At 51.6% G+C, this 13,104-nt stretch overlaps 1 protein-coding gene across 1 annotated transcript in view; it reads right to left on the bottom strand.

Annotated features, from left to right (window-relative positions):
• The window catches only part of SLC1A7 (solute carrier family 1 member 7), a 42,996-nt gene that overhangs the window by 25,243 nt on the left and 4,649 nt on the right, over window positions 1-13,104 (bottom strand). The window contains exon 2 of the mRNA XM_041770238.1: window positions 12,068-12,147. Coding sequence (XP_041626172.1) covers window positions 12,068-12,147 — 80 coding nt within the window. The remainder of the gene's footprint in view (window positions 1-12,067; window positions 12,148-13,104) is intronic.

Genomic DNA, 13,104 nt, shown 5'->3' with positions numbered 1-13,104 from the left:
GCATGCGGTCAGATTTACAGAGGACAGCAAGCTGGTAGGAATAGCTTGTGTGCTGGACAAAGAAGCTGGGACTTAGGCAGATCCCGGCAGGTTGGGACCAAGGGCCAATTCTGACATGATAAAACTGAGCCCGGATATGTGTTGGGCCAGACCTAGCTTCCACAACTGGGAGAGCACGGGCGGGGATCGGGGGTTGTTGAGCCACCGCAGCAGCACATGGGAAGGGGACTTTGGGGTTTGTTTGCTGGCAGCTTGCTGAGTCACCCAGGGAATGGGGCTGCCAAAGGACTGGTGGCCCTCTGCCTGTGGGGTCAGAAACCTGGGGAGCTTGTCGAGGAGGCCAGGAAGGACTCACCCTGACATTGGGACCTGCTGGGAAAAGGACAGGGGAGGGAGGCGTGCGTCTTGCAGCAGGGGTAGGCAGTGGTGACAAGGATGCAGGCCTGGGGAGCAGCCGAGGGGCAGGGGCTGTGGAGGAGGGGGCACAGTAGACCTGGAGATTGCTGGGATTGCTGGGCAAAGCCGCAGGGAAGGAGCGCTCAGCTCAGCACCAGGAATAACTTTCTGCCCTGGAACGGGCCACCCTGAGCAGTAGTGAGCTCCTGGTGCCTGTAGGTGTGCAAGCAACTTGCTGAGGCCACCAGATAAGATTCAAACCCTGGTTTACTAGCATGACGACATTCATAGTCACAGCATCCTGGCACTGGGATGCCAGAGGCAGGAAGGAGCCCTGAGCCCCGAGGCTCTGGCCTCAGCTGACCCGTCAGGGAGGCTCCTCCAGGCAGGCCCGGGGCTGCAGCTGCGGAGAGCCCACCAGAAAGGCAGCTGGAAGAAGGTATCTGGGGGTCCACAGAACCCCTTCTGCCCTTCTAAGCCTCACGGCTTGCTTTCTTCCCCACAGCAGATGACAGGCCCCGCAGCTGACAGCAAGTGCCACGTTAGTGCATGTTACTCTTCCCAGATGGCTCTGCCACACCCGCACCCGCAAGCCAGCTCCTTCTAAGACCTGAGGCAGGATGCCCAGACTCCCACTTGGCTAAAGTCAGGGTCATCTGGTCCCAGCAATGGCACACATTTCTCTACCGCCTCTGCTTGCACACTTCAGAGGACAGAGAACTCACTACCCTCTGTCAGCCTCTCTATATGGGCTGGCTATGCTTATTAGAGAGTCCTTTCCGCTGCCACAAAATCCACCTCCAGGGAAGAGAATTCCCCACTCTGGGCCCAGCCCTGTCCTCTGGAGCTACACGGATCGAAGCTCTTTGGTTCCCCTTCAGATGCCGTGGGGCTCAGGGTGCAGAGGTGGGGCGGGATAGGAGGAGGGTGGGGTGGGTGGCGGGCACAGAGCCAGGCATGGTGCTAGCGGGACTCCGCTGCCTTCTCATCCCCAAATGCCCTCTGAAGGTCCCTACCTCCCGGCAGACCCCTGGGCCCCAGAACGATGCTTCATTGGGGTTTGCAAATAACAAGCTCCCATGTAATGTGCAATTACCAAGCTTGAACTGAATCAGAAGTAAAAGCTGGAGAAGCTGATGCTGCAGCCCTCAGAGCTCATGGTCTGATCATTGGCTATTCTCAACCACTTTGCCCCAGGAAGGCTGTGCTCCCAAGTGTAATAAGGGTCCAGTCCAGTTCCTAACTCTGCGAGAGCTGAACCCCTACCCCTTTCTTTCCCACAAAGCAAAGACTATCAGGTGTGAGGGAGTCAGAGTGTTCCCCCGGAGGACCACCGCTCTGCTCTACAGGTGCAGACTGTCATCTCTACCATTAGGAACAAGTTCCTGGGATGCCTGGTTATGACCAGTGCCACCATGCCATGGTTAGGAGCCCCATGCCAGAGGAAGGAGCAACCACCCCCTCCCCCAGAGTCTAAGGGAACATTGGTCTCCTGCCTCCTCTCCCTCCACCAGTGGGGCTCCTGGTGTCTCTCCACTGAGGGCTTGGGCTGGGCTGCCCGAGTGAGGCTTTCTCCAGGTCAAATGAGACCCTCCAGTGCAGTGGTTCTCTACGGAGAAGGGAAGTGGGAACTTTTCAAAACCTCCCCACCTCCCCAAATTCTGATATGTTCCTAGCCTGACCCATGTTGCACACTTGCTCTGGGTGCTGTGGGTCCCAGAAATGAATGAGGTGGGCTCATGGTCCTCAAGGAGCTCCATCCAGTTGGTGGGGAGACCTGCACTAGATCACACAGACCGTGGGTCATGGCCATGATTGGGAGAGGCCAGAAGCAAGGTCTAGCCCCTGCCTGGGAATCTAGGTTTCCCAGAGGAGGTGGCTGCCAAATGGATCCTTGCAGGTTGAGTAAGAATTCTCTACCTGGGTGGGGGAAAGAGCACGGGAGTCCTCATGGGTGATAAAACCAGGGAGGTTTGTGGAGTCACCAGGCTGATGGTCTGACCCCACCCATAGGCCACAGCTGGGCCATGTTCCCCTTCCTGATGAGTAAGGCGGTCAGCTGATGGGGCAAGAGGGCCAAAGACAGATCCCAGGGCTCCCATCAGAGAGGCCAGCAGAGCTCTGCTAAGAGAAGTTGCCCCATGGCGGGAGGGCAGAGCCAGGGCACAGGCTGCCTATTCCCCATGTCTCCCACTCACTGTGTGCTGGGGAGCCCGGGCAGCTGCCCCCACCCCCACCTGGCTCCTGAACCAGACTCCAACGGCTGCTCGGCCCAGGACCTTCTCCAATAAGTTAGAACGTGGGTGTTTGGGTGTTTTCTGCCAAGCTAGAGTTCCTCAGGAAGGGGGAGAAGGGAGTATTAGGTTTCTTTGGCCAAACATGATTTCCTGATTCTAAGAAAAATCAGCTTAAAATTCTTACAAGGAACAGAAAGGAAAACAACACATACGCAGGAATGCATGTACACACACGTACGCGCACACCACACACAGGTAAAGACACGCACCATGCAGTCCCCCAGGAACCCACACACGCACTTGGATTTCTTTGCTATGATGTGAAGCTTACAAAACACTCTGCCATGTTCGGCATCGGTGAATCACAAACACATGGATTCAGTTTCCCTTGAATGATGCCTGGTTTTAGAAATTGAAGAATGAGGGGAGAGGAGGGTTTGGCAAAGAACAAGCGGAGAATTGGAGGCCCTCGCTGGATCCAGATGCTGGTCTGACCTACCCCTGCTTCCTGGTGTCGCTTGTCTGGGGGTAAGTGAAAACAAGGTGCAGTTGACTTCCCAAGCTTAGAAGCAAACTCCAGCCCATTTCAGGGCTTGATGGGCCACCAAAAAATAAAAATAAAAAAGCACCTGCTGGGAATGACTTTGTAAGTCAGCTGATGGCATTGTGTCTATTCTATGGCTGAAGCCAAGAGTGTGGTCAATAACAGAACTTGAGGGAACTCCAGAGTCGTGAGACACAGTGATGCTCCAGGAGGACATCCAGCAACACCCTAAATGTCCTGGGAAAGAAAAAGCGTTTCCCAACCTCTACTCCGGCCTAAGTGGAAGATGAAAACAAGATTATAGAGAGGAGGTGCAGCGTGGGCAATTCTTATAACATCACATTAAATGTAAAAGGAAAAAAAAAAAAGAAGAAACACATAGACTTATTTTTGCAGAAGTTACAGTAATGTCTCCTCCAAGATTGTAAAGGAACAGAAAGTTGCCAATGCCCTTTGGGATAAACAATAAATTAAAAGCAAAAGGGATCAGAGTAGTGACAGGTGCTATTGCTGAGAGAAAATGGGAAAGGAAGGCCCCCAAGGCTCCAAAGAGTTGACTTTTCTAGTGGAAGAGGAGTGATTAGCATGGGATCAGTCAGCAGTGGGGCATGGAGAGCTGAGAGCAGCAAAGCACTTGGGACCCACCCAAGCACCACCCATGGGAGAGGGGCCTAGTTCAAGGACATGACTGTGCTGCAACAGGTCCTAACCATCAGACTCTTCCTATGCAAGGGGAGGCAGGATTTTCTAAATTTTGTCTGAGGCTTCTATGTCCATGGGTAAAGACAGCTAATCTTGCAGCTAATTTCATTTTTAGAAAACATTTTCAGGGGTGCATGAATGGCTTGGTGGGTTAAGTGTCTGTCTGTGGCTCAGGTCATGAACCCAGGATCCCAGGATTGAGCCCTGCTTCAGGCTCCCTGCTGGTGCTCTGCGGGGAGCCCGCTTCTCCCTCTCCCGTTCCCCCTGCTTGTGCTCTCTCTTTCTCAAATAAATAAAATCTTCAAAAAAAAATTTCAAATAGAAAATATAAGGTAAGAAGGCACAGTTAGTTCAAGGGAAAGGAGAGACTTCTGTGGTTTGATGGAGACACCTCAAGACCTTGAGACCCTAAGATCTATCTTCATGCAGGGACACTGGGTGGCTCAGTGATTGAGTACCTGCCTTTGGCTCAGGCCATGATCCCAGGGTCCTGGAATCGAGTGCCGCATCAGGCTCCCTGCAGCAACCTGCTTCTCCCTCTGCCTGTCTCTCTGCCTCTTTTTCTGTGTCTCTCATGAGAAAAAAAAATCTTCATGTAGAGTTATGGAAAGTGCATCAGTACAAGCTTCAAAAGAGGAGGATGTTAGGCTTCCCACTATATAGCGGAGCAGGCCCTTATTTGGCATATTCAATTCTGAAGTCAGTACAGAAAGGAAAAGCCAAGTTTAGTAAAATGTGCCTCGGAGATCCTATAAATCAACCATAAGTTGAGTAGGAAAAATTTTATTTAAGTTCACTCAAGACAGTTTTCTTCCTGGCTGTGAAATAGGTTGCTGTTTCTTGAGGTGAACCCCAGCAGGAGCAGTCAGCACACACTCAGAAGCCACGATGTAAAGAAAAAAATCCCCAACCTTTCTCTGCAGGGCCTAGCATCACAACTGCTGCAGGGAGATGCTCGCACCTTGAGAGGCACATGGGAACAGAGACTGGCTTAGTGCGAAGCAAGGCCACCGCTCCTAATGGCAGCTTGCTCAGAAGCACAGTTCTCTGAATGGGGGCAGCCTCCTGCCTCCTTTACATTCTTTTTCTTTGTTTTCCACAGCATGTGTAATCAAATTTGCTTAAGTTAAATGCACATACGATGGCATTCCACCGGGTGGGACCCAGGAATGAGTTAAAATGCAGACCCGGAGTCCCACTGGCTGTATATTTAAAAAATTAGATTGTCCTGCCAGCAAACATTTAACCAGTGGGTTCCCCAGGTGGTGAGCCTACAGGGAGAAATGCTCTGGCCAGAGACTGTGTGCACCTGTCCTCCCTGGCAATTGTATTCATCTCTGTGAACGAATGAATTGGCATCTTGTTTTTTGGTTGCTTCTTCCCAGCATCAGAGGACTGGCCTGACCAGCTCAGAGGCTCAGATGAGGGTAAGCTTCTGAACCAGTCTGCCAAGGACTACATTCTGGGCCTGGTGATTCACTACTAAGAATGATAAGAGCAAATATTTAGAGGGAAAAAATAACAGTAGCAGAATTAGGATTGTGGGAGGATGGGAGGATCTTTTTTGATTGTCTAAAATGTTTATAATTATAGAATTTTTTAAAGTACAAAAACATCTTTAAAAGGCAACTCCTAACCACCCTCCGAGGGTCAGTTCAAATGTTGGTCATGAACTTCCCTGAATCCTGCCTTAGCTGCCCTTCCCCTGCTCTTTACTCATTTAAAACTCATTTATTAGGCACCTACTGTATAGCAGACCCTGTGATGGCCCTGTAAAAGGGTTAGAGGAATTCATTTTCTTCAGAATTCATTTATGATAAGAGAGTGGTTTGTGTTTGAAAGAAACTCCTTGATGAGGCATGTGGTCCAGAAGCTGAGCAGCACCTCCACCCCACCCCCTGCCAGGAACAGGGCATGACTAGAGGTCACTTTTGAAAGACAAGGAGGATAGAATTTCTGGCTGGTCTTGGAATAGGGGTAGAGAGAAGGAAGGTAGGGAGAGAGAAAGAAAGAGATGGATACCCTGTGTTGATCCTCCAGTGATCCATGCCCTTGCATAATCTCCCTCCCTAAGTGTAGATGGAATCTGTGACTTGCCTCTAACCAATAGAATATGACAGAGGTGATGGGATGTCACTCCCATGCTATGGTACATGACTGTCTCAGAAGGCTGGAGAGTTAGAGATCCTCCTCTTGGCCTTAGGAAGCAGAAAGCCATTTGGGGAATTGCCTTTGGAAGGGGCCAGAAGGCAGGGAACTGCCGGTAGCCTCTAGGACCTGAGGGTGGCCTCCAGCTCATAGCCGTTAAGAAGCTGGGCCTTCAGACAAATAGCCACAAGGAAATGACTTCTGCCAATGACCCAGATGAGCTTGGAAATAGATGCTTCCCTGGCCAAGCCTTCAGATAAGAACACAGCTCAGCTTACACTTGGATTGCGGCCTCCTGAGACCCCAAGCAGAGGATCCAACTGAGCCAGGCCTGGGCTTCTGACCTACAGAAAGTGGTAGGTAAGATAGAGCTAAGTTTGTGGTAATTTGATCCACAGTAATTGATAACTAATATACAGAGAGACGGAACCAAGAGATGGCTGAAGGGCTTATATTTCTCAATATAATCCTCGAGCATGATCTTGCTCCCGACTGTCAGTGAAATTGCTACATTTGTGCCCTGTTTGAAGCGAGGGATATGTGTATGGATGGGAGATAGGCAAAGGCTATCCTCTGACTAGTGGCAGAAATGTGAGGGCAGAGGAAAGCAAGAGGCAGTGAGCACTAGGCATTCCTGGAGGATGAGGCGATTTCAACAGCCCTAGCATGGGGCACAGGCAACATGTGTGTGTCACGTGGACACACAGAGTACCTAGTCTATCCTCCTGCGAAGGCCACTGAGAACACAGGTGTGCAGGACTGAGATGCAGGACTGCAGCACACAGGTGTGTATCAGTGTTCCCAAGTGTGCCTGAGCTCAGAGAGGCTTCCCAGAGGGAGTGACGAGTACGCTGCAGGTACTAAATAAAAGCATGAAGAAGGCAGGGGTCACCTGAAGGGATTGCCTGAGAGCAGAAACCGAGGTGGAGGGTTTCATGAAACATCTCATCTGCACCTTGGGAGAAGCCTGATGAAGCTTTCATGAGTCAGAAAAAAACAGGTGGCATTTATCATGTATCAGGAGCTACACTGGGTGCTCCAAGGACATCTTATTTCATTCTCAGAAGGGAGATGGGTGTTCTTCCTATTTCATAGGGAAGGTCACTAAGCCTCAGAAGCTGAGAGACTTGGTTAGGTTCATACCCCCAGTGAGTGACTCCAAAGCCCCAGTTCTTCCCCTGGAGTGTCCTGAAGATTCTCAACCATGCCTGCCGGCACTGGGGCCTCACCACACTCATTGGGGCTTACGAAGCCACACCAGGCCCATGGGAGGTGGCCCTCAGTGGGACTGTCATGTGCCCTCTGAGGAAGGGGCTTAGGCCAGTGCCATTTTGGAGTGGATTCTAGAGAAAAGATGTCCAAGAGCTGGAAGATGCAGGACTGTGGGCAGACTGCCTGAGCTGAGCTCCAACCCAAGCTGCTGGCCTTAACTCCCCCTAGCTGGGCCTACTTTCTCTAAAACAAAGTGTCTCTGTGACTGTGCCCCTGCCAGATGGTGAGACCCTTTAAGGCCGGCACAGGGTCTTTTCATCCTTTGTGTCACCTTTCCACCATTACTACCCAGACTTCTTTACATCTCAGCATCCCTCTTTGCTTGTCTATTAGTTTTTCATCTCCTGCAAAAATCTGTTACCTTGACCACCACCATTGGCAAGGGGGAAAATGAACCTGACGCCCCTCCCAGGATCTCACAGAACAACACCGGGATGTATCTGGTCCTTCTCCTCAGAGGGGCCGTGGTGACTGGTGACCTTGGCAGAGGGAATTCTTAGCCAGCAGTAGGAGTGGCTAGTCCAGATCGGAATGCTGATTTATTTCTATGTCACTACTATATAAAAACAGGGGGTCTGTACCCTGTCATGCAGTATGCCAGCTGTGACTGTGAATTCATTTCACTAACAATACTGAGTACATCCAGGGTATGGGCAGCATCCACGGTGCGGACAGGTCATCATCCATAGAAAAGCTGGGAGGACTTCAGAAGAACCTTGAGCTAGGCCTTGAATGCAGAGTGGGACTTTAATTAGGAAGAGAAGAGGGCATTCAAGGAAGAAGGGACAACATGAGCAAAGACATGAAGAAGAAAAGCAGGTGGCACACTAAGGGACCAATGAGGTAACCAGCCTGATTCTGGGGACCTGGAGTAAGAACAGGGTGGCAGGTTCTGCTGGAAAAGAGGTGGGAGCATCTAGAATCATGGGTGCCGGGCTTTGGGGCTCAGAATTGCCAGTTATTGGAACTAGAAGCAAGTGTGCCTTAATATGGATCCTCCTGCTGCCCTGGAGCGATTATACTGCAGAAAAATCCCTGTGCCCTGGGGTTACAGCCTGGAGCTCCCAGAGACTGAGGAGCAGTAGCCCTCACACCAAGCTCTTTAGCCATCCACCCAATGCTTGATTCCAAGAAATTAGGGTTGTTTCATTTCGTTTTGTTGAACCATTAGAACACTTGTGGAAAGTTTAAAGCAAACCCCTGCCTGGGCCCCTTTGGCAGGTCTGGTTTAGTAAGCCCAGTGTGAAGCCTGACATCTGAATTATCAAAGCAGCTCTGGGGATTTTGCTCTACCCTAAGTGATGACCGCCACACCAGAGTGGTTGCTCCTTGAGGACCGGGATTGCCAGCCCGGAACTGGGCAGGAGGAAAGGAAACTGTGGGGGACTGTTGGATGATGGATGGATTACCAACCAGTTAAAGCCAAAGGAAGACAAGGCCAGGGATGGAGGGTTGAGGACTCAGAAATGTCTAATTCCTAACTCCCACCCCCAAGAAGGTTTAATTCTCCCTTAGCAGGAAAATGTTAAAGCACTTCCATTTTTCAGTGACACGGTTGCTCTGCACCAGCCCAAACTGTATCATAAACAAAGAGAATGTGTGAACACACACTGGCTTTTCTCAAGTTAATACCACATTCCGTTCCCGGCGAGGAGAAAGCACTTTCATCTGGTGGAGAAAGACTGGGTTTGAGAGCCAGGATTTGGAGAGCTAGACAGGCCCTGAGTCACTAGGTAAGCTGGATAAACCAAGGCCCAGAGTGAGGGTGCCTTACCTAAGATCACATAATAATTGTGGCAGAAGCAGGTCCAGGACCCCGGCTTCTGACTCTGACTCCAGGATTTTCTTTTTTTTAAAAGTAGTCTCCCAACATGGAGCTTGAACCCACAACACTGAGATGAAGACCTGAGCTGAGATCAAGAATGGATGCTTGATCAACTGAGCCACCCAGGCATCCTTGACTCCAGGACTTTTTAAAAGTTAAATGAAAAAAAAAAAAATAATAAAAGTTAAATGACGTGCTCAAGGCCACACAGTCAGGCAATGGTAGGGCCAGGGCAGGACCCCAGGCCTGTGTGACTCCAGGTCCATGCCAGAGCCTCTGTCTGTGAGGTGTTTCTGTTCTAAGAAGCAATGCCCAGGCATTAGGATGGTCAACAGTCAAGGTCAGCAAAGCTGCGGGACAGGAGTCCTGCACTTATATCAGAATAAACCTGGGGCCGGGGTGGGGGTGGGAGGTGGTAGAGAGAAAAAGACTCTTGTGCTTCCTCCATGAACACACTTATGTAGACGTCCTTGTGTTTTCCCGTCTATCTCCCTCACAGCCCATGAGCTCCTCGGGGACTGATCCTCAGCCGACTCTGTATCTCCAGGGCCAAGCACCATGGGAACACAACACATGATTGTTGATTGTTTCCCCAATTCACCTGACAAGTGTTAAGGAGACTGACTATGCACCAGGCACTTGGCCAGACTTAGAGTGGAACCTCTATGGAAGACTATCCCTGCCTTTACAGAGTGTGCACGCCTGTGGGAGTTGAAGGAACTAGGGAACAAGTGAATGCACACAGGATAACAAAGTATGGTGAGTGCTATGCAGAGAAGGGAGCAGGGCTTGGTGAGGCCAAGTGAGGGTGGTGTTGAGTGGGGACGGGTGGGGCAGGCCTTTCTAAGACAGGCATGTGGAAATGGAGATCTAACGGAAGAAGAGGAGGAAGAGACGTAAATGGTGGGGAAGTGTGTTATAGGCAGAAGGAACAGCATGTGTGGAGACCCTGAGATGGTGGAGGGGTTGGTCTGGTCGACCAGGCCAACGGGACCAGAGTGAGTGGGGCCTGGGATGAAGTGCGGTGCAGGAAGGGGAGGATGGTGCAGGGCCTCTGAGACCAAGGTAAGGGTGGAAGGGTTTGTTCTAAATGCTATTGCAGCCATCAGTGGGTTTTAGGTTCATGAAAAGCACAGCCCAGAGGGCCCTTCCAGAGGTTGGAGTGGGAGAGTGGGTGGAGAACAAGAACAGAAGCAAGAGGGCCACTGAGGTGACTGCGGAGTGTGGGCCCTGCGTGGAGGGGATGAAGCTGGCTTGGATTCCGGAGGAAGAGCCAGAGCAGTTACTGATCACTGACTGGTAGTGGGCGGGGGAAGCGAATAAGAAAGGGTGCGAAGAGCTGGGTGAATGATGCTGCCGGAAACAGGAGAAGGAACTGGTTTGCAGGGTATAATCTCAAATTGCTTACACTATTTGAGACACTTGTTAAACATCCAGGGGAGATGTCAGATGGGGGAGAGGTGGTGCTCAGATGAGAGGCCCCCACGGTGGGTGGGTCTGTACCTGGGAGCTCTGGGTCTGCAGGGGGTACGTCAAAGCTGAGGAGGGGAAGTCCTAGGAAGCGACCACACAAGCAGAAGTCGAGTAGAGGAAGAGGGACTGGGGAGGAGGCAGCTGGAGGAGGATTTCAAGAGCCAAAGTGAGATCAGCTGCTCTGTCAAGTGCATCAGCTGCTGTGGAGAAAAGTCACGGAGAGCAGGAACCCAGTGGCCTTTGGATTTAGCAACATGGGAGCTACTGGTGATCCTCACAGATTCACTGACTCGGTGAATGACTCAAAAGATGCATAAAGAGACAACAACTGGAGCGGGTTGCGGAGTCAGGGAAAGCTTTTGGAGGGAGGGAGGCAGCCTTTCAAGCAGGATCCTTGGAGGCTGAGTCCTGAGAGTCCTACGTGCTGCCTGCGGGAAGTGAAGCTGAGCTGTACCTGACAAAGCGCCTGTCCCCGAAGGGAGCGGAGCAGAGGGGACCATGAACAGGCCTTCCCCGCACTGGAAGGAAAGTAGGGGAGGAGCCAGCTCACTGCTCAGGATGTCCCTGCCCCAGGGGACAGAGCCCACGACCCCCCAACCAACACACACACAGGACTCAGAGGTGTGTCCACAAGCCTCCCTGCACAGAAGTCCCGGGAGGTGAGGATTCCCAACCCACAGCCTCAGAGCAAAGAAGGGCTCTCAACTCCTGGAGCGGCCAGGTCCTGAGACATGGGGAAATCTGAGGCCCAGAGAGGGGTGGGGCTGGCTCTAGGTGGCCCAGCATGTCAGTGGCAGGGACAATGATTTCCAGGGGTCTTCCCTCAGGGAGTAAAGTGTGAATTCTTTAGCCTGCTTACAAGGCCTTTCATGCTTGAGCAAGAACACCCTGCCCCCAGCTTCACCTCTACCCTCCCTCACACCCTGTGACCCAGGCCCCTGCCCCCCAACACCTAGCACATGCAAATCTATATAGCCCCAGGCAGTCCTTGCAACAACCACTTGGAGTAAGGCGTTATTATTCTCACTTGGCAGATGAGGAAACTGAAGCTCAAGGGAGTCTGGGAACCTGCCCAAGGTTGCACAGCTGAGCCAAGATATCATGTCACAAGCGCCTCCCTGGTCTTTCCCCAGGTACTGCTGCAGTGACCATAGAGAGCCCCACGCTGGGAAGCACTCCCTGCCCTCCCTGGTCCTGAGCTATCCGGGAGTCGGGTCATGTCCCATGATACCACAACATTTGTTCAAGTCACAGAAAAGTCCATTGAACGGCACTGGAATAAGCGGGACCACCAACTTATGGCCTGTGCCACATCCTAGTGACCACAGAGACCCCACAGTCACACTGTTCCCAGGGCCTGTGGTCACAGGCCAGCCCCCCACAGCCAGAGCGTGGCGCCGACCGAGTCCGGACAGAACCCTCTCCCCTGCCAGCCCTGACCTCCCAGCCAAACACCTGCCCCTTCCTCACCTGGAGACCACCAGTGGTAGGATCAGCATCTTCAACATCCTCATTAAGAGCTCTCCAGGAAACTGGAAATAACTAATTTCCTGTAAATACAGGAGGAACTGGGGTCAGAGCAGGTGGCACTGACTTCAGAGTTTCTTTACGGTCTTCACAGCCCTGTTTCACCCGAGCGCTCCTGTGTAGCACTTGGACTGCAGAGTCCGGGAGGAAGTGCCGGCTTTGGAGCCAAACAGCCTTGGGTTCTTCTGATCTTGACCCCCTAGAATTAGCTGTGTGGCCTTAGGCAAGTTACTCGACCTCTCTGAGTTTTCACTTTGTAAGATGTTGGGAGGCTTACATGAAGGGAGGCACATAAAGCACCCTGCAGAGCCCAGGGATGAGAATAAGGCTCAGTAATCACCGTAACGTCGCCCCTCCCTAACCTCTGCACTGCTCACCTGCCCACTCATGCTGGAAGTGCATCTCCTGGAGCCGACAGGAAGCGGCAAGGGGGCAGAGCCGGATATTGTTCACACATTATTCAACCCACACTGGCCAGGCATCATGAATGAATGAGGCAGGGTTCCTGCCCTGGAGAAGGTCTCAGTCAGGTCTACGAAGAGACTGACTCAGAGCACAGCATTCTTGAGGTCCCTTCTCTGGGGCCTTCCCCTTTCCCTCCCCACACCATCGCAGGTTCTTGCCAACCCCCAGCAGCATCCTCACGTTTAAAATGCTGAAGGAGAGAGAATCAGATGCAGCTGGTGAGACATCACCCAGAATAAAGAGCTTCTACCAGGCAAAGTTCTTGTATTCAACTTCCTCACAGGCCCATCCGTGGGGCCTTGGATTAGGGAACCCAGTCTGTGCCCCCCATCAGCTATCTCCAGAGTCCCTTGACCAGAACCTACAGCTGAAGTAGAAGAGGCCACTAAGTCCAGTTAAATTTGAATTTCAGATGAACAACAAATTTTGTTGTTTTGTGGGGTTTAAATTTCTTAATTTAATTTAATTTAATTCAGTTTTGCTATTTCTGGCAAACCTAGCTTGAGGTCATGTTC

The sequence above is a fragment of the Vulpes lagopus genome, chromosome 10 (genome assembly GCF_018345385.1).
Source record: "Vulpes lagopus strain Blue_001 chromosome 10, ASM1834538v1, whole genome shotgun sequence".
In the NCBI taxonomy this organism is placed as follows: Eukaryota; Metazoa; Chordata; class Mammalia; order Carnivora; family Canidae; genus Vulpes; species Vulpes lagopus.
The sequence above is the reverse complement of the archived record's forward strand: the minus strand, read 5'-3'. Positions and strand labels throughout refer to the sequence as shown.